Below are 22,323 nucleotides of genomic sequence, written 5' to 3' on the forward strand. Positions count from 1 at the left end.
CTTTTGATCTATAAATTCTACATCTCTTTTTTCTTTTTCTTTTTCCTTTGGTAATTTATTCCAAACCGCCAAATCATTTGTCCTAATAAGGTTTCCTACATCTTGGATTTTGCTATTTGCCTCCTCGTGGTGCACTGCACATGTTTCTCTGCGTCTTACATTTCCTGCGAAGTGGTACAGAAGATGGGAAGCATGATCTAATTCAAGTTTGATTTTTTTTTTTTTTTGGCAAGAATACTTGATAGGAGTGCAGGAAGGGTGGCATTCACACTATGTTTAGTTGTTTTCCAGGTTTTTTTTTTTTTTTTTTTTTTTTTAGTTATCACCAGCCAGTTTTCCCTCTCTTGCTCTGCCTTGCATAATAAAAGGGTAATCAGGTAAATGGCAATGGGGTTCAGTTAAAGAGGATGATGCTGATGTGATGTAATCAGCATCACTCACACAGAATACTACAAGACTGCTGGAGGCAGGCCTCCCACAGGAGGGGGCAAGAGCAGCTGATGAACAGTTTCAGACGGGATTTGTAGCTGATTGTCAACCTTGATGAAAGAGTACCTGATGTGCTCGAGTAGACCAGCTACACCAGATGTAACCGCAAGTCAGAGGAAATGTGACATGTGGTGGTCTTCCTTCAGACAGTGTGTCCAACACAGACTTGGAACCATAATCTGTGTTGATAAGATATCAAGAGATTTAAGTGAGGATGCGTTTGTGCTGCTTCTTGAAAAGGATAATTTCATTTGAGATCAACATCGTATGTCTGTTCAGAGAGCATGTATTTAGCACCTTCTGTGGAAAGGATGCTAGAAAGAAGGCCGTTAAATTGTGCGATGCCATGAAATTTGCCGTGTAGTGTGAATTTCTGTGGCAAGCAACAAAAATCAATTTCACCAAGACAAAGGAAAAGATTCTGAAAGAAGTCTGTGAAATCACACAGTGTTTGGTCAATGTTGTTCTCTAGGAATTACTCTCTCAATATCATCTCTATCATCAAAACAAAAAGAAGTTTGGAGTGCTCTGCTCCTTTAAGAATCACCATTTTGCAGCACAGCCAGATGCTGGTTGATGACTAGAAACTTAAAAGAGTATGGAAATACAGTTATAGTTGCATGGATTGAACTCATTGATAAAACGGACCTTTAGCACGTGGCTAAGGTGCTTTGTTTGGTTTCTGGAGAATCTTGAGTATCACAATGATGAAAGAAATATTAAATAGGCCATTTTCTCAATTTCGAAAACTCAAAAGGATGAAGAACATGAAATACTATGTATTTGTTCACAAATGGTAGCACCCAATATGCATTGTTCTCCATCTGCCTTTTAGTGCCCTAGTTAAAAGGACACTTAAGTTGCTCCCAGTTCTTTGCTAATATAACATAGTGATGAATAACACTGTATACATGTCATTTTTCCCCTCATTCTAGTATAGGACAAATGCTATTTTAACAACTAAAATACCTCCTTGTTGAAAGACTGACATGAGGTGAACTATGCGAGAACACATTATAAATCGCAAAGTGGTATTACTATCATTGGGTAAATGAACAAATTAGGTTTATAAACTATATTTGATGGTTTTGTTGCCCTTATTTTCCCAGATGTTGACAGTAATTTTTAAAGACAAAAAAAAAATTAATATTTTTAGGCTGTGGCCACTACCACCAGTTAAAGTTAAAGTTGTGGGCTCCCTAGCTACATTTTTATTGTATATAATTATAAAAATGTAAAAATTCAATGAGAGTAATCATCCTTGTTCCCACCAGTAAAATTGAAATTAAAGATGTAGCAAATGTTTCTGACAATCTGGGGTGTCTTTTTAAGGGAAGTAAGTCTGTTCCAAAATGATTTTCCAAAATAATGTTCTAACAAAAATGCTTAAAAAGTCCAGTCGACAGACATCTTGGTATCTAAATGTTTTGGGTTTGCCTGGTTCCGTGACTCAGCATCTGCTGTATCTCTAATACAGAGCCCAAGTGGCACAAATCAAGCCTTCTTTTAAAAAAAAAAAATTAAATTAGTTTCAAGTATACAGTACATTGATTAGATAGATATCTATATAGTTCAGAAAGTGATCCCCCCAATTGCTCCCTCCCTCCTTTGGCCCTCCACCTCGCCATCATATGCTAACTGCATTCCCTCTGCCTTCTCTTAAAGAAGAGGTGTAAGAGATCATATGGATGGGGAAAAAGTTGCATAGCACATTTAGAGCGTCCTCTCTCCAGACGGAGTCAGTGTGGTAACTTGGCCTCTGTAGTCTCATCTCTACTAAAATTGTAGTCTCAAAGACAGGTGTCTTCTAACTGCTCAATCTCCCAGGCCACACACCTCTTGACTTTTCAGGAGCCATTAACCTGAGATCAATGGTTCTGTGCATAAAACCCAGAGAGTCAATGAACTTGGGTAGAAAATAAAAATACATTTTTATGTTACTTCCAGCAGTTCTAACCACAGTTTAGATTTTCCTTCAATTACAAAGGAAACTGCGAAAGTATTCTCAGTCCTCATGACTTCGTCATCAATAGAAATCAGATTTTCATGTCATATTTATTCCAGTTGTCACAGGTATCTAAGAGTATCATATGTGCTTATCACCACTCAAAACTGTGGTAGTTATTAGGCTTGTGGCCACATTTTGTTATTTAATATGTTAATAATAAAGCACATATTATTAACTCATCGGATATGTGGTAGGCAAATATTTTCTTCCATTCCACAGGTTGTCTTCATTTTGTTGATGGTTTCCTTTGGTGTGCAGAAAAAAAATTGTTTAATGTACTAGTTTTTACATTTTTTAATGATTTAAAAATAAAAAAATTTATTCTTGCCATGTGAAAATTTATGAAATTCAAATTTCAGTGTCCACATTTAATACCACTCATTTGTCTACACATTGTTTATGTCTACTTTTGCACTACAATGACAGAATTGAAAGTTGGCAAGGAGATTGAATGGCCTGCAAAGGCTAAAATAATTACTAAATGGGCCTTTATTAAAAGTGTATTGACCCTGAATTAGAAGAGTATAAGAGTCTTGGGGACAGGGACAATGTCTCCTATTTCTTTGCATAATTTCAGTGCCTAGTTCGAGTACATAGAAATAATCAAAGAATCTCTAATGGTTTAAAGACCCTATGAAGCCCTTTGTAGTACATCCCTGCCAATTTAGGAACCTTGGTAAATTTTACCTCCGCCTTAATTTTTTTCTCTAAGCTTCACATCCACCAAAGATTCACATTCCTTTTCCTTGAAAAATAGGGGAACTTCATCTTACATTTTATATTTAGCAACAGGAAAATGAGAAGAGGGCCGAATGTCTCGAGCTCAGCTTCAACTGTTAAAGGAAATTACTAAGTAATGAGGCAAGCTCCCACAACAATGCTGTTGCACAATATGAATTATTATGCAATACGAAAAGTGATCAGAAAGAGACTAGATTGCGGCACATTTCTTCAATATGTGCTGATCAAGGGGAACTTGATTCAGCTCAATGGATGCTCCCCCAAACTAAAGGGTCAGAAAGTCCCAGCAAATATCAGCACTCCCACAGAACACTTTCAATGAGGAAGGTTATCATGAAAGCCAAGGAAATAACCAGACTCTCCTTATGTCTTCTTAAAAACAAAAACAAACAAACAAAACAACTCTATACAATATCACCCTCCACAAGTTGTCCTCCACAAGTTTTCTGCCTTAGGAAAAAAACTCTCTAAGCTTAAATTTCTTCATGTATATAGTGAAGGAAAGGGGGATAAAGCACCTCTGAGGACAACTAAAAGCATTAAGGTACATGAGAGATGTCGATTATAAGGCACTATACACTTGTAAATAACATTTCAGGTGATGAGTAAGGACATCTGGTGGGGTGTGGAGCTGGAAGCCATGCCAAAGTTGGTATGTTCTTTGCCTTCTGTAAGCCTCTGTTCATTCATCCATTCATTCATTCATTCACTTATTCGTGTCTGCCACATTCTAGAAATGATGCTTAAATGCACACAAGGCAACAAAATAAAAATAAGTGAACAAGAAAATAGGGGTAAAGGAAGAGAAAGGTGAGGTAAAATGAAGCTAGGAGTAAGATAATAATGAATGTTTCTTAGACTTCAAATTTTATGAACCACTAAATTTTCCTAAACAATGGAGACACAGAAGTATGTTATCATGTTCTTTTGCCAAGTAAAGACATTTTAAAACAAAAACCTGCCAACAAAGGCTTCCACCACTAACTCTCACTATCATTTCATTAAAAAGAACCACAAAACTTTCTTTTGTTAACACCTACAAAGTGGGAAAAACATGATTTCAGACTATAGAGTAGTCCAGTTTAGTTATAAGAAATCATATGTCGTTACCTATATTTCACCTTGAATAGATAAAAATTGGCATAGGCCGGCAGTGGCTTAGAAGGGGCATTTGCGAATTAATGACTTACTATACAAAATGACCTCCATACTTGCCAAGCAAAGGGTCCCAGATCTGACCCTTGAGCCCATTAGTCAGTACAAGGATGGAGTTACAACTAGTTCCTCATGGAAAGAGAAGTTATTTCTGGTAGATCCTTGAGAGAACTTTTTCTGGGATTCTCCTTGAAAGGACATTCTGTTAGGTATTAAACAATATCCCCAGACTGAGTAGGGCATTTTTATAAAATGTATTCCTCCAATGGGGAAATTGGATGACGTTAAAGTAAAATTCAATAAAAGAAAAATTTCTTGATACAGTCCAGGTGAACTACTTTTCACTTTGGCTGATCTGATACGGGAACTGATTTCAGGAGATCCAGAGTCTAGAGGACCAATTGGATGGTATGTCTTTTAGGCAGTTCTCCAAAATGATGTTTTTCTCAACCACACTTTTGACAAATATTGAGCGTGGACTAGCTCTCAGTTGTTCCATGATTTTACAATCTTTTTATAGTATATCTGGAAATCAGATCTTGTGTTAAAGGTTAAACAAGTAAGTAGTCACATGCTTTAACATTCAACTCACCTAGGAGGCGGGACTGACATATCTCTTGGGACAGTTAAGAAACCAGATAAGGGCACAAGGGTTAAATAGATGGAAACCTAAAAAGTTTCTGTTCTAAGGGACATTCCATGAACTCACAAATGTCATGTTACAAGGTATTTAATTCATTTTTTCACTCCATCTTCACTGAATGCCCATTGTGTGCTCAGCTCTATTCTATGCATTGGAGATAACAGCAGTGAACGAAAACAAAAATATTCTCTTTCCTCATAGAGGAGGGGAACAGAAACAGCTGATAAATAATGTGCAAGTAACTAATATAGCATGTTAGAGGGCGATATATTCTACAGAGAAATATAAATCAGGAAGAGGGGATAAATAGAGAGAGAGAGAGAGAGAGAGAGAGAGAGGGAGTGTGTGTGTGTGTGTGTGTGTGTGTGTGTGTGTGTGTGTAAATGGAGCAGTGGTTTCCATTTTCAAAAGGTTGGTCAGAGAAGGCCTTAGGGAGAAGGTGATATTTAAACAAAGACCTAAAGAAATTGAAGTAAGGGCAAGTGGATAGCTGAGGAAAGAGCATGCTTGGCAGAGGGAATACTGAATACAATGTTCCTGGGGCAGGAATGTGCCTGGTAGGTTTGAGCAGCCTGAGCCCCAAGGCTGGTGGCTTGAAGAACATAGGTAGTGATGTGGGTGTAGGAAAGGGGAAAGATCCCAAAGGGCTCTATAAACCATTATAAGGACACTGACTTTTATTCTGGGACATCTGGGAAGCCGGGTTCAAAGTAGAGTAGTGACATATCCCAACTGATATTTTCACAGGCTCACTGGCTGCTATATTAAAAATAGACTGCAGGGTGGCAAGGGCCAAAGCAGGAAGACCAGTTAACCAGCTACTGCATTTTCTAGGTGAGATTACACATAATGTACCAGCAATCTCATAATGGCATTTGGGATAAAACGAAGTGGGGAAAGCTTATTCATTTTAGCAATCTAGGTAAATCCCTGAGAGCTGTAAATCTGACAGTTTACAAAGACTGTCTCACATAGATGTTAGATAACTTTAGATAACATGACAAAGAGTGACGTGCTATCTAACACTTGCTCAGCTTTTCTCTTGCTGCCTAACCCCACAAAACTAGCTCAGGTAGGAAGTGGGAAGCCCAAGTAAAGGCTGGATATTACCAGAGCGCTGTGTGAAGTAGCTGCTCGTGTAGAGCGATGACTTAACACACAGGAGAGGGAACTGAAAAGGGAAGTGGAACCAGTGCCCAGAGTTTTATCTGCTTTGTCCATAAAAGGAGATTAGACACTGCACAGAAGCTTACTCTGGGGCCCGAGGATACAGTCCACTTGTTCTCACACAAGATAGGTTTATGTTGTCTCATCCAGCGTAAGCACAAGGTCTCTTGTGCAGTAACATTTTGTTTATTGAAATTACTGAAATTTAAAAATCTACATTGATTATCTGCTCATTTTTTTACTCCATTATATTTCATCATTCGTAAGCCTTTCAGAAAGCAATTTCAAGGCCCCAACATGGTAGGTAAGTCAGTGTAATGTGCTCTCTGATCTTGACTTCAATCCTTTCAGTTGCCATAATGGATGTTTCTTAGACCTAATTAAGACACTTGGGCATCACTTCATGTACTGTTTATATGCTAGTAGTTATGCCTTGGATTGGCAGGATTGCAAATTACCCAGAGCTGGTGCTTTGATGCTGCCTCCTCTTACGCTTGAGGCAGATGCTACTTCTCAATCTTATATCCTTTCCCACTGAACTTGAACTTGGTTTAGGGACCTTTTCCTGCCATCCCAGATATCACCATCAGTCCAGGGGGCCAGAAAGTCACCACCAATTGATGGGAGCAAGCATACCAATTTAATCACCCTAGAGTTCTATACAGCATAATCTAAATTTCTTGTTTTTATTTATGCCAAATTTGGAAATAGGCCCGCTAGTTAGGAACACTTACCTTATTATGTATATTTGGAAATTAGGTGAAACTGCATTATAGCAATAGAGTATGGGTTTCTAACTAATATAAATATGTAATAACTAACTGATAGATTTCATAATAATGAATAATTTTATTAATGGCCTCTTTTCTACATTGATGAAGGACTTTTCATTCTAGATTTGTGCATGCTTCCCTTTTTTAAAAAGTGAAGTGGCCTGTGTTTTCTTTCAGTCTCTGGGCTTCTCACTTGCTTTACCGCAGTTAAATAGTTTTCTAGAGCTCTGCAGCCATCTTAAAGTTGATGTTAATGTTCCTGGACTTTGGGAATGAACAATTAATTATGCTGCAAATGACTCAATTGGGGAAAAAATCTATAGGGGCAGCCCCAAAAGAATGGTCCATGGCAGGATTTTAAGAGGAATTGGAGGTGCAGAGATTGTCCACCTAAGGAAATGGCAGCAGCCACGATGGCAGAAGCCTTCCAGTTAGGGGGTTTTCACTCACTGAGCCAAGGGGTCAGGGACTTGTGTCAGCTAAATGCCCTTTGTGCTCCTAGCTCACACCAGTCAGGAGAATCAGGGGCCTGCAACAGTCACAATAGAGTTCGGCCCCATTCTCTACTTAGTTTTGTTATTGGTGACATCAAGAACTGCCAACAGAACACTTTCTTGGGCCCCTAGGGAGCCAAGGTCCCACTGCCAGCCTCTGCTGTAGCTGTGGACTAGCCCTGCTGGGTGGGAGTCACACATCTGTATGACAAAGGAAGGAGATACTTCGCTCCTGGAGCAATGGCGTATGCCCCGGGACAGCACAGGTCAAGAGTCTTTATCCTGCCATGCCGCGTATTGCCATCAGTCCCAAAGGCCTCTTTACCATTTCTTCCCGAGCTGCTAGGAATGCATACAAATGAGGATGCTAGAAGGCGAAGGCTATCTCCTACTCTCTGAGACAGTGCCTTACAGCAAAAAAAAAAAAAAAAAAAAAAAAAAAAAAAAAAAAATTTTTTTTGAAAATCCTTATCATGTATTATAAAAGGAGTTTTGTTTCCAGGAAGCTAAGAGTATTACAAAATCTTTCACTATTATTCCTCAGGCACTAACTAATTCTGGGAACTGGAAAAATGATGCAGAAATCACCATTGCTTACAAGGCCACGGCCCTTCCCTAATCCAGGTTAGAGGTCAGGGCAGATAGTCATTTGCCGCTAAATTGTAAATCTCTGAGCTGGAACTTACTAGGCTTCAGCAGTTGCGGGGGGGACGGGGAGCGGGGGTGGAGGGCGTGGGCAAAGATACCAGAGCTAGGCTTGCCTCAGCCCGTCCCCTTCTCATTCCTGTGACATGATTAGGCACCTGTACTTAAGCCTTCCTGGATTTTGGGACCAGGGTGTGGGGCAGTGGGGGTGGAGTGGCAGGATGGGAAACGTTCTGTAAGCAGAGCCCAGCATGGGCCTGACCTCTTCTACCAGATGCAGGGGCTAGCAGGCAGGATTTCAACCATCATCTGCCAGGTCACGTATGAAAGGCGGTTTAGGGGTGTCAATGAAACGGATGACGACGTACCTGTCTTGACATCCTAGCACTCTGAAGGTGTGTGTCAGCAGGCTGCTGCAAAGAGGAATGCTAACAGTAGAACTGAGTGGGAGATAAAGGTGTGAAATAATTACGATATGATCCAAGCGACAATACAGCTTAACTGGTTTACCTCATTTTGGAAGCTAATGAAAAATAATTTCCATAACCCAATGAATGTTCTGATCATTAGACTATCCATGTCTGTATATATTCCTCATGTCGTTTTAAAATTTTGAGGCTAAGTACACAAAGAATTGTATTATGACAAAGGATGAGCTAAGTGCTACAAAGGGCCACACAGTGGCCAGGGAGAAAGTATGTTATAAAGGGCTTTGGATTTGGGGGAGGGGGTTCCCAGCAACTACTAATTCTGTGGCCTCCAAGAGGCATAAACCTCTTAGTTTCCTCAATAGTCAAGTGGATTTTATCACCTCTGTTCTGCAGTTTCTGTGAGTATTAGAGAAAATATATGTAAAGTACCTACCATGATGCCCCAAATGGACTAGCCCCTCAATGAAAAATAGCTACCACTACTATGAGACTTTTAGATCAAACCATAGATAAAACCCTTGAATCCCACTAAATAGACCTCTCCTGGATGTGAGCATCCAGAGGAGCGGGACCAGGGAATCCCATAAGGAAACACTAATCAAAAAAGCTTCACAGGCTGGGGCCGACTTCTAGAAGCACACTGTTGGGGAGGCAGGGAGGAGGGGGCACCTTGGACCCCTCTTTGCCTCCGGAGCCGCTGGTAACAGCAGCTTCTGCCAATAGTTGAGGCCCATGCCTGTGTCACTGCGTTCAGAACTTTACCTACACTTCCCCATTTTATCCTCACAATGTTCCTATATGTGTATTGGCCCCATTTTACAGGTGAGACAATAGGCCCAGCAGCTTGCCTCAGCCGCAGCAGTAGTGGGGTTGGGCTAAGGGTTCAAGCGCACCTCTGTAGCCCCACCCTCTGCCACCTCCTGAAAAGCTGGCCTCCAGCTACACTAAACGAAATATCCCCAAAGATGCCCCTGGGTTTCCCCACCGCTGCCGGCTTCCTCCATCTCCCTCCTCTTGCTCTTCCCTCCCTGCTCACTCCTCTCTGGAGATCGCGCCACGTACCCTACTTTTATCAGATCCCACATCCTTCTCCTGGGAGTGGAATCGTCCCTATGTACTTAGTAGTGGGCCAGGAATTTGGAAAGGTTGCCTGTTTCCTCCTCGCCGCTAATCCTAGGAGCCCGCTTCCGCAGTCGCCTTTACGTCTCCCCAGAGCGTCTCCTTAACACTCTACAAGGCCACTGAGAACTTCCCCAAACCTGACCAAGGGCAGGAACGCCAAGGGGTGTGTGTGCGCGCGCGCGTGTGCGTGTGTGCGTGTGTGTGTGTGTGTGTGTGTGTGTGTGCGCGCGCGCGCGTGCGTGTACGCGCGCGCGCTAAAGCTCCCAGTCTGGCCTCTGCGTCACCCCGCAGTCGTTCAGAAACGGGGCTCACTGGTGTTTCATAGGGGAGGGCACTTCAGCCTTCGCAGTTTCTCTAAGTCTCTGATTCCCCTGCTTTACCTGCCAGCGCCCTGGAGTCTCACTTCACTCCTTGCCATTATTCAACCCTAGGACAGGAACGAGGGGTGATGTGGGGAGAGCCAGGTGCCTCGGTCACCTTGCTGTGTGGTGTTCTGTGCAGTTCACCACATCCGTATCAGAGAGAGACGGCGAGTGCAGATGAGGAGACGCGAAGGAGCAAAGAGCGGTCTGGCAGTGCCACCTGCTGCGAGCCCCGCGGGCCCCGCCACCTGCTATTAATAGACCGCCGAGGACAGGGTGTGCGACCGCACATCCCAGCACGAGGGCCTGAATCACGCGCGGAGCCCCGCGTCCCCTGCGCCCCAGGACCCTGCACTGGGACGGCGCCCCGGAGCCCTCCGCACTCCCTCCCACGGGCCGGGGCTGGACCCACCCACCCACGCCCATCCCGCGGGCGGGCGGAGGAGGGACCACCGGGAAAGGGAGAGGCCGGGAGGGGAGGGAGGCCGCGGCGGACCCGCACTGCAGCAGCTGTCGCCCGCATGTGACTCGCCTGTCCCGGCCGTCACTCGGGCAGTCACGTGGCGCAGTGGGTAAGGAGGGGGCACCGCGTTCCCCTCTCAGGTCCCTGGGGACCAAGTCGGGAGATCCCGGCTGCTGCCCTCCCCTCGCCTCCCCCAACGCTCGCCCAGCCGGGGAGGAGGAAACGCGAGCCGCGCGCAAACACCTCCTCCTCCTCCGCCTCCTCCTCCTCCGCCGCGCCGCCGTGCCTGTTGCTGCGGCCGCTACCCCTCGACCCGCTGTTTCCTCTGCGGGGTGGAGAAGAGGCGGGAGTCAGCGGAGGGGCCCCTCCCGGCCGCCTGCGGCTGGAAGCGCGCAGCCAGCCCTCGCGATGGACGCCCCGCACGGCCAGACCGTCCCCAGGCTGCCCCAGAGCACCTGCGAGCCCCGGCTCGGCCCCGCGCTCTGAGCGCGCCGCCGCGCAGGTAGGCGCCTTCTCCGGCTTCGCCCATCCCACCCGGCGGCTGCCTCTCGCGGCATCCGGCCTCCCCCAACTCACAGCACGCCCCTGCGCTCCCCGGCCCGCGGGGACGCTGCACTCGGGTGTTCCTGTTGTCCTAGCGGCCCAAGGGGCTCTCAGGGGAGGAAGTTCATTGCCACCAATCTTGACCCCCCTACTTGGAAGAAAGCGAAACCTTTTACTTCTTAAAGACCAGGAGCTTGGACGGCTCTGTCCTATTCCACCTCTACTCTCGGGTCCTAGCATCGCCCCCTCCTCCCGCCAAATATCTCTAGGGCTAGAGCGTTTGTAAGGCGATCAGATTTGGGGGTGGGCGGTCAGAGGAATCCCATTCCACCCTTTGAAAGTTCAGGGTACTTTGCAGTAGTAACTCCGGCTGCTGCCCCAGTGCGCGCAACATTTCTTTCTATGGGCACATCCTGTACCAGTCATTTTGAAACCCTGCTTAATTGTTTTTACCAGCTTCCTGATCGGTCTGTTATTATGGGACCCGTCAAACTTCGCCACACGTTGTTGTTTTATTTTTAAAAACAGATGTCATTTTCTTTGAAACCCACCTAAAGGAGGTTTTACGGGCTGTAATTTTCTTTAAAGTATCTTATTCTCTGGAAGTTGCCTAAAAGGGAAAAGAAATTGAAAGTGATGACTTGCTCCTTCCACCAGTTTAATTCTCAGAGTGCCCTACATTAATGGATGGTATTCACCTCATATAGATTTCTCAGTCCTGTTTTCAGATGATTGGATGATTTCGCTTATTAATGTAATCAAACTTTGAAAGATTATTTTAAAGTGACCTGGTTTGAATGGGTCACACCCAAGACTCTCAGCTCTCTCCATAAGTCCAAACTTCTAAACTTTTTGCACTGTACTTTAAGCTGAACTGCAGAGGCCTTGATAAAGAGTCTTTCTTCAGGAAAGCAGAAATTCATTCTCTTCCCCAGCTTCCGGGTAGGATTGGTTGAAGTTGGAGAATGGCCACCTGTGGGTCTGTTGTGTTTTGGGAGCCTGCTCTGTGGGAGGGGCTCTGTGGAAGAATGAATGGGGAAATTTTCCAGGAGGCTGGTAACCCGCCTTGCAGGACTTTTCATGTGTCTGAACACTTCATGTTCTGTCACTCCCTTGGGTTAGGGATCCTGGAAGCAGGTGAGTTCTGCACCTTCTCCTACAGTTGAGATGGTTTCTCTTAGTTGGGGAGCTGGTTGTGCCTCACGATTGGCTGCTTCCTGGGAACCCTGAAGACATTCAGGAATAAGGACGATGTATGAAAAAAACTGTATAAAAAAGGATTGATTGCAAACAAGAGTTTTAAATCTGTTGGAAAAGAAGTACTATCACAGTCTCAAATCTACCTGTTTTTTTTTTCCAACCAAGTTATAGGGAAATAAAACTATAAAAAGTACTTTCCAGATTTATATGTGAGTAACCATCAACAAAAACATGAGCTACTGGATCGTGAACAGAGCTGTGAGTTAGAGGTCACTGTGTGAAATGTTGAGGGGACATTTTCTGAAGTGAACAAAGTGGAGTGTCCTGAGATTATTAATTAAGTGCAAGGAGATATAAAAGGGAATAAGTGCCTGAAAGCAATAAATAAAATCATCAGGTGATAATTAAAATAAATGCTTTTATGTGGATTCATCTAGCTGTTTGCCAACCAGTAAAATAGGGGGGGAATTCACTGGTGTAGTTAGATTTTATTAGCATCAAAGTGAAAGTTTTGCAAATGGGACTCCCTGCCACAGTCTATCATTATCTTTCCCACCGAGTGCTCGGGGGATTCCCCTTTCACTGTGATAACATACCTGGTTGGGTGCAGTCATGTCAGGGTCGACCTTTTATTGCGTGTGACATTGTCATTGTACCAGGGGTTATGAGGAAGAAATGGGTAACTCTGAAGACACATGCCTTGCCCCTTCTCCCTTATTAGCCAACTGTTGACAATCTCTGTCCCCCGCTTCCCTAGAAGGCAGCCGTTGCCAGAACAGCTGCAATAGCAAAGGCTGCAGCAGCAATCAGATGTTACTCCTATGTGGAGCCAGGTGTGGGTGGGTGGCTCTTCTCTGGCCCAGATCTTCTAGTATCTTCTAGGACTCACCGCCAGCAAACGGTGGGAGTGGCGCACTAAGCAGCACCCGTGCTTACCTGTTTCTCATTCACAGCCGCATCTCCAATCATTATGATTTCTGGAGTAGGGCTGTCTGCTAGAGATGATTCTGTCTTTGAATTTGCTTTTTAATTTTATGCTACAAAATGACAACTCCCTCAGGCCCTTTTTACTCCCTTCAGAGTGTTTTTCTGAGGGTCCCTATCTCTACTATTCAGATTCCCCAGATGATGTAAAATGTTTATCAGCCCATTTGGGGGCTTAAGTCTGCTTGCATGTGATGCCTTGGCATAATTTGTTTTGCTCTTTTCCCTGCCTGCTGTGCTGCCTTCTCAAATTTAATGGTTGTGTTAATTCCAGTATGTGATATGCTTCTCAGCGCTTTTCTTTTCTTGGTCATTAAAACCTGGAAAAGGAAAATCTGTTCATTAAAATTCTGTGAGTCCACTGAGCAGACAAGGAGTGTTAGGTCCATATCCCCATGGCGATGGCAAAGGATTTAGGTTTTCAGTGAAGAACTGTTACCTTTGCTGACATATATCTTCATTTCTTCCTTTCCAATCCCACATTCTGTTCCAAAAAAAATTTTTTTTTTAAACCAGATTCTTAACATAAGACACAAAGGTTTTCATTTTCAAGCTTTTGACATTTTGAAGCTGAGACTTCCATTTGACAGGTTCTCAGATTTAAGGGCAATATGTCCCTTTCAGGCCTCAAATGTTTAGAAAAAGATTTGCCATATTTGGGCCATGTGAAATAACCTAGACACAGGTTATTTTCAGTGAAGCTGTACAGAATGTAGGGAATATGTTTTAGCACCAACAAAGAAGCATTTCATTTTGAGTGTGCCTGTTTCCCTTGTGACAAACAGCAGCTATTTTTCTCTTAAAAAGAGAATGTATTTATTTAACAATATATTATTTACGATCAGCGAATCTACACTTCCAAAGTAGATAAGTACTTATGGGTTTGTTGTCATGAATTTGCCCATTAAAGTCCTTAGAACAGTGCCTAACACACAGTGAACACTCAGTAAATATTACTTATTCTTATCATATATTTGTTTCTTTTATACCATAAGAATATAATTTTGACATTAGATTTGGATTACTGAGGCCAAGCAAGATTTAGATAGAAAAACAATCCAGCTAATCCACTAGAAAGGTATGTTAGAGTAATTCCCTTCTGGAGATATTCTTATAGTGCATAGAATAGAAATTTGGGCATAAGACAGGTCTGGATTCAAATCCTGCCTTCACCATGTACTAGCCAGGGACCCCTATGAAAATGGGGAATGGTAAACATACTTCTCAGAGTTGTAAGAATGCAGAAGGTCATATATGCAATGTCCCAGAAGAGGCAGTTGGTCAATAAGTATTCCTCTAGCAAAGTGCCGAAGAGCAAGCGCAAAGTCTGGAGTGGAAGGACCTGGGTTCAAAATCTGGTTCTGCCTCTTGCTCGCAGGATGACTTTGGGCAAGTGACCTTACTTCTCTGTGCCAGCAACTTCCATCTCATCTCTCATCTTTAAATTAGAGCTGATAATGATAATCGTTCATAACAGTCATTCAGATATGATAAAAATAGTCCTTGTCCAAGGTGGTTGTGAGAGCTAAATTAGTTAATAGATGCATAGTAAGTGCTTTTATGTGTTAACAATTATTACTATTACTTTTAGGAGAATAACTTAAAGCAGCAGTGCATGAGGGAGGGTTATACATAATCCGCGAAGGCCAGCCAGGACTCCCAATCCCACCCCTGTCACTGTGCAATACAGTGGGAGAGAATACAAGAAGTGATAGCATTCTAAAGGACTAGCTTTGACTTGGTTCTGATTTATATAGGAAGGAAATCTTTCAAAACATCATTACTTTATGTGTCAAATTAGAGAGGCACATGCCAGTAAGGGAGCATCCTTGATGATGAAAAGATTAGAATCCCTGGCTCCAGGAGCTCTGTGTGATGGAAACAGACGACTGCTCCAAAGGTACCTGTGGGCAATATCTGGGTGAGTGGCACACTGCTCTGACTGGGCGGGGTTCTGTGCAGAAAATGGACAAATAGTTTAGCCAAGCCAGTGGTCTTACTGTAAGATGAGATTAGAGTATTCAGGTGGCAGAATAATTCTGTTCAGCTGCATGCCAACTCTATCAGGGTAAGAACAGAAAAATTAAACCATTGATTTGCAAGAGGAGGTGAATGGCCACCTGGGGACTCCCTGCCTATCCTGGAGGTCCTTAACAGCTATTCATTACTGGCTGTTCCCTAACCTGGCCTGGAGCTAGAACCCTCCAACACCCCTCCCTTTATTCTTCTTCCCTGCCTCCCCCCACTCCTCCTCTCTGACCAGTTCTGAGGAGGTGAGAGTGGAACCTGTAGAGGCTGTACTATTCTTGGCTACTGGAAAGTCCCCATCCTACTCCCTGTGGTTTGCTGGGGGGGGGGGGGGAGTGAATGGGGCATGGGAATAGAGGGTTCCAATGGTGGCCTAACTCCCACCATTTCTTCTCCTGCTTCCCGATCAGCAAACCCTATTCTTTTTTTCATGTACCTCCTCCACATTTATATTCTTGACAGGAAGATGAGAGCAGCTTTCTATCCCCACACAATGTTGGGGACATTTGGTATTATACGTTATGAAAATGAGATTTACCAGATTTTAGAGAGAGAAGAAAACTTGGGGGTGATCTCGTTCCATTCTCTTAAAAGAGTACAATTGACATTTGGGGAAGTTAAGTAACTTGATTTCTTAACTTCACACTTGAAAGTATTTTCATGAGGAAACTGAGGTTCTTCGCAGAACTTGGATGGAAGTCAAGGACTTGGATTGTCCTAATTCTGTCACCAAACTTGGACAAGCCACTTCTTCAGAACCTAGTTTCTTTATTTCAAATATGAGGGAAATTGCTAAATGGCTTAAAAGGACCTTTCTAGCTTTAAAATGTTGTGATTATAAGTGCATGCTTTCGGGAACATTTTGCATAGCAGGACTCACTGACAAGATTATTGAAACTGTCCTAGTAAAAGCATCCTTGTGTTTTCAGTGCCTACCATGTTTATGGACTGTGGCAGGTAAGAGATGTGTAGAATACAGATGGCCTCTGTAAGTAATAGTGCTTTCGCACACAGGAACATGACTGGAAGCCCACTGGAACAGATCGTAGTGTTTCTTACTGAGGGTGGTTCTACGTAGGGCTTAAAGGATTGTCAGGGTTTGTGTGCAAATGATGTGGATTGAGACGGCTTAAAAAATAATCTAATGGTTTGTTAGTATTATTAGTTTATTTATTTCATGCAACTTTTTTATTAAAAAGTAATGCAAATAGTTACTTACTCTAAGTTACCTTGAATCTTATATCAACAGAATCAGAAGCACTTATAAATAATTATGGTTCTGTCTGAGGTAGAATTTACTATCTGATAGTTCATAAACAGTATTAAGGTCTAATATGCTTTTTACAGAGATACTAGGAATGTGCCCCAGCTGGTTGAAGAGTGAGAACTTAATGCATTCTAATAGTTTTGTCAATAAAATGGCAGAACTAATTAGATGATTGAAATAATAAAATGATTGTGGACCATTTTTTGCACTAGGTATGTATCAACTTATAAGAAAACTGAAAGTAATTATGTGATGCTTATTGCTACCGTATTAATAACTACTTCATCCATACTGATTGAGAGGGCTCGGCTCTATCGTTTGTAATAATTCTAGTACTTCTTTAAGCATGTCTTGGGATTAGCAGCTGTCAACAGTTAGAACTTGAAACCGATTCAGTTACAGGAGTAGAAATTGAGCCAGACATTTAATGCCATTTTCACCTGTAGGTGAGAGAGAGAGAAAAATGGAGAGGAGAGAGAGAGAGAGAGAGAGAGAGAGAGAGAGAGAGAGAGAGAGAGAGAGACAGAGAGAATGAATGAGCATTATTTATGGAGTTATATGAACTTATTTTTATTATCGAGAGAAGCTGTACTTTAAAGGAAAACAGAGAATATATTTTTATGAAATATGTTGGATCTCTAAATAACATAAGGGTTTATTCCTGAACTTTTGAACATTTAAAAGAAAAAAATTAGCTCTGAACTGTGTTCAAATTATATTTAAAAAATCCACTCAGCATATGTGCCTGTAATATCATACAGAAAAACATAGAATAAAAAGAAGAGACTTCTAGTTCAGGAAAGGTTTAGAATTTCTCTACTGGTTTTAGAAAGCCCAGAACTTAAGAGCTGAAGAAGCTTGCAGTTTTGTGGAGGGGCATCTCTTCAAGCTCTTAAGGTAAGTATAACGATGAGATAGGAAGTGCAGAAGCATGCGGTGATGGGTGCCGTAAATCACCTTGCAAGGCAGAGGTGGTACTTGCTTGCGCCCTGATTAAATATGAGTTGCAATTTGTTGAGAGGACAAGACTGGGGATCACTGGGCGATGATTCTGCGTGGGTCTCATGTTTTTACACACCTTGTGAGCAGAGGCACTAACCGTTTCCCGCCACCCCCTTAACTGTCTTGTCAATCTTTTTTAAAAATAGCAAACAGCCATGAAAAATAGAAATAATGTCTCTCTCTGGAGCAAAGGGCAGGCATGCTTTTTCCCCATTATAAAATATTTGGGCTCCCAAGGCTCAGGTGCTTTTTCTGTAACCCAGTGTGGATATAAGGATCACCCTGCCTGTGGGAATTGGGAATCAAGGAACTGACTCAAATTCTGACTCTCTGGCTGCTGCATTGCTCTGAGTAATGCATTGTCCTTTGTTTCAGACCCAGGAGTCTCATGTCTTCTACCAGCAGGCTAACTTGTTAGCTTACAGATAGGGTAAAATCTCAGACTCTTTACAGTTTGTGACGAGTATTATGTTCTTGGGAGATAGGAACAGCATGGACCATGGCTCAGAGGCATGAGAAATCACATCTCATATGGGGGAACGATAGCTGGTTCTCTATCTTCACCTAGTGGTGCATGAGGGAGGGCATTTTAGGGGAGAATATGTAGCTGGAGATACAGACAGGACCAGATTTCAAAGAGACCTTATGTACCATGTAGAAGACTTTAGATTTTACAGTGGGCAGTGATTAAGGAATTTTTAGCAGAAAAGTGATGTGATCAATTTTGTGTATTACTTAAATTAGTCTAGGAAATTTGTGAAGGATGGATTGAAGGTTGGGGTACGTTTTTTTCCAGTTGAGAAGAGGTAAGATATATTTAGATGTAGAGCCAGTTTAGAAGGAGTAAGGATGAAGAAGGAGTCTGAATGACTTATCTTAGTCTGTTCAGGCTGCTCTAACAGCATACCATAGACAGGTGGTTTATAAACAACAGAAATTTATTTCTCACAGTTCTGGAGGCTAGGAAGTCCTCTGAGTCAAGTCCACTGGCAGATTCAGTCCTGTTTCACAGACTACTATCTTTTTTTTTTCTGTGTCCTCACTTGGTGCAAGGGGCAAGGGAAATCTCTGGGTCTCCTTTATAGGAGTACTAATTCTATTCATGAGGGCTCTACCCTCATGACCTAATCACCTCCTAATGACCTGACTTCCTGATATCATTACAATGAAAATTAGGATTTAAACATATGAATTTTGGGAGTGGGAGACACAAACCTTTAGTCTTGTAGCAATGACTCCTTGGCTTGTGGCTTAGCCACTAAAATAAATATTGATCCTGATCATGGAGCTATAGCTTATAGGAAGGAAGAGAAGTTTGGGGAAGGGAAAGGTGAGACCGAGTTAGTTTTTAAATAATTAAATTATGACTGAGCTGCCAATAGGCTATCTAGATCAAAATATTTAATGGCTGGTACTGATCCGGAACTCTTTGAGGCTCAATGGGAGACAAACACTTGGAAATGGTCAGTGCATCTTTGTGCAGCACTCAGGGCAGGTTGAGAATAAGGTGCAGACTCCCTAACATCACTTGTGCTGAGTGACTCAAGCTCTCTAGGTTTCCTAGGTCACAAAAATGGCAGTAATAGTCTGTAACTGAGATGAAGGTTAGAGATGAAGGTGGTTTTGAAGATGAAATAAGATAACACATGCTAAGTGCCTGGTACTTAATAAAAGTAAGCTGTTAGCCCCAGCAGCAGCAGCAGCATGAGTATGAGAATGTGGTTGTTGGCACGAAGAGATTAGATGAAATTGTCCAAAGAAAGCAGGTGGAATGAGGGGCGAGGATAAAGTCAAGCAGGGAAGAAAACCTTCAAAGAACATGAAAAGAAGCAACGGAGAGTAAGATGAGAACCAGAAGTTTCAAGCAGGAAGGAGCGGTCAGTGTTGAGAAATTCGTCAGGGAGGACAAGGCAGTTAAGAACTAAAAAGCCCCCTTTGGATTTCACAACCAGAGGATGTGGGCGACCTCCACAGGAGCAATTTCAATGGCTCCTTTGTGCTTCTTGTCATAGTCCAGATTGTGGGTGGACAGTAGAAAGTGGAGACAGCGTAGACTTTATTTGGAAGAAATTTGGGTAGGGAAGGAAGAGTTGTGAATGGGAGAGGTTTGAGGTCAATTGAAAATATCTTTATTATTAGTATGGGAGAGACTTCAATCATTCTTTTAAAGTATTTATTGAGCCTGTTCTGAGTCAGGCGCTGTACCAGGAACTGGTGATACAATGATCAAACAGACAGATATGAGTTTCATCAGGTTTCCTCCTAGTATGTATATCTATGCTCAGGGAATACGTGAGAGAGTGAAGATCCAGGCAGCAAACGAGTGAGAATGGGGCCTGAGATGCTGTAGACAACTCAGCTGTGGACAAAAGGGTTTTGTCATCCAACGGAACAGAAAGGTGTTAGGATACAGCACATATGGTTGTTGAAAATCACCCATAGAGAGGGGAAGACGGTTCAGAGAGTTTGGGTCTAAGAGAAGCAATATCCTCTATGGAAGAGGAGGGGCAAGGGATTGGGGTGATGACTTATAGTACATGAATGAAACAAAACAATGTTTATGACAGTGTTTAGAACACAATAGGCATCGAGTAGCTGTTAATAGAATTTGAATTTGTGATTCAGAACCTCTGAACTACATCAAGGAGAACCTTCTAAAACTTAAATGGTATCATAAGTGGTAAGGTGTTAAAACTGGTCTGGTTCAGTAGACTATAATGATGGATAGCTGACACTTTTTCCTGTAAGATTATTATTTTTTTTTTAGGGGAAGTTACCAGTACTGAATTTAATTATCATAAAGGAAACAAACAAACAAACAAACAAAAACCCTTGAAATATATGCAACAGGGTTTCAGGCTGTCCAAGTAATATTACATTGTTTTCTATCATGCTTGCCTTTGTGGGTTCTAGGAGCCTTATAGTTTCCCAGTGGGATCTTAATTTAACCTGTTATAAGTGTGACATTTTTGGCCTTTTAAGTTTTTATGTGAAATGCAATTTCAAGAAAACTCTTTCTCAATGGAGCAGCTCATATGAACTAATATCCATTTCTTCTTATGTTTGAGTTTCAGACTTTTAAGTTCTGAAATAATTATCTTTGAAAGCAGCTATTGTTGTGACTTCATTAAATTCTAATGCTTCTGTGTTTCTCCCCCAGGAGTCTGCACCAGAAGCACGTAAAATAGATCACTTGGTCTAAAATAGAAGAGTGGCAACACTTTGCTGAGTTTCCAGACCTTTCCCAAGATGGAACCAATAACATTCACAGCGAGGAAACATACGTTTCCTAACGAGGGCTGGGTGGACTTCGGCCTGCAGCTGGTGGGCTCCTTGCCTGTGCATTCTCTGACCACCATGGCCATGCTGCCTTGGGTCGTCGCGGAGGTGCGACGGCTCAGTGGGCAGTCCTCCAAAAAGGAGCCCAGCACCAAGCAAGTCCGGCTTTGTGTTTCGCCCTCTGGACTGAGATGTGAACCTGAGCCAGTAAAAAATCAGCAGTGGGATCCCCTGATCTGTTCCAGCATCTTTGAGTGCAAGCCTCAGCATGTACACAAACTGATTCACAACAGTCACGACCCAAGTTACTTTGCTTGTCTCATTAAGGACGATGCAGCCAATAAGCATAGTGTCTGCTATGTGTTCAAAGCTGATGATCAAACAAAAGTAAGTGGAGGTGGGGATCAAAATAATTGAGGTTAGAGCTGGATGGTTTTTCCTGTATGAGGATCCAGACATTTATTTTATGTGTACTGAAATGGATAAGAGATGATGCTGCAGTAATGCATAAATTATTTCACTGGATTTTTGGTTTATGGGGACAGTTTCTTTACAATCTTGAAGAACACTTCATAACAGATATTAGAAATTATAAGTTTGTAAGTTCAAAAATTTAAAAGAGAAATCTGTCTGAACTTATAAATAAGAGGTGAACTGTTAGGATTCAGACCATGTAAGAACTGTGTTCTCAAACAAAAACATGCACATAAATTACCTGGAGATCTTGTTAAAATGTAAATTCTGACCTGGTAGGTAAGGGATGGACCCTAAGACTCTGCATTTCTAACTAGTTGCCAGGTGATGCTGATGCTGGCTCCTCTGCAGATTGTATTTTAAGAAGCAAAGTTCTAGATTGGTGAGCTCCCTATTTTTTGATCCTGTTAAAGAAAATATATTTATAAACAGTATAAGAATACAATTAGCCAGTTTACCAAGGCCCTGTGCTCACTTATGCAAGGACCATTCATAAGAATAGGGATATGAATTTAAATTTTGATACTTTCAGTTTTTTTTTTTTTTTTTTTTTTTTTTTTTTACCAAACTCATGTCAGATCTGATTATCTTGTTATTGTTATATCTCATTATATGGCTGAGAAAAATATTACAGAAGAAATGGTAAAAATGTCGTTAGCTCTATTTTCTTGTTTTTTGTGCTTGCATTGTTGGCATTTTTTTTGCAGTTCTGTACAGGACTCATTTAAAGTCCATTCGGTGAGAGTTAGTTTAGATAAAATTGAAAATACAATCCTTACAGTCACTTTCTCAATTGGGCCCATGCAAACTGCAATTTAATACAGTCTGTGGAAAGCAAACAAACAGGCGCGTGCCCCACTGCTAACCCCTGAACTGAGGAATGCCTGCGCTCGGCCCCCTGTGTGCTGCCTGCCATATGCAACAGTGAGGATGCTAGTGTCAGTTCTTGTGGTAAATGTCAGTAAATAGAAATAAAAATGCTCATGTTTTCTCCCTACTATCCAGGGTGCACAGAACTCAGTTGGAAGTTAATGTTCTTGGTGACTAAGTAGA

General features: G+C 42.3%; 1 protein-coding gene across 4 annotated transcripts in view; it reads left to right on the forward strand.

Moving 5' to 3' along the window:
- The first annotated feature begins 10,568 nt into the window (after window positions 1-10,568).
- The window catches only part of TBC1D1 (TBC1 domain family member 1), a 197,340-nt gene continuing 185,585 nt past the window's right edge, over window positions 10,569-22,323 (forward strand). The window contains exons 1-2 of one of the 4 annotated variants that reach the window (XM_016140716.2): window positions 10,569-10,995; window positions 20,678-21,183. In XM_016140716.2, the coding sequence (XP_015996202.1) occupies window positions 20,767-21,183 (417 nt within the window). In that variant the 5' untranslated portion in view covers window positions 10,569-10,995; window positions 20,678-20,766. The remainder of the gene's footprint in view (window positions 10,996-20,677; window positions 21,184-22,323) is intronic. The other 3 variants (XM_016140711.2, XM_036227602.1, XM_016140713.2) reach the window with 3 other exon arrangements.

This window comes from Rousettus aegyptiacus, unplaced genomic scaffold (assembly GCF_014176215.1).
Source record: "Rousettus aegyptiacus isolate mRouAeg1 unplaced genomic scaffold, mRouAeg1.p scaffold_m13_p_10, whole genome shotgun sequence".
NCBI lineage: Eukaryota > Metazoa > Chordata > Mammalia > Chiroptera > Pteropodidae > Rousettus > Rousettus aegyptiacus.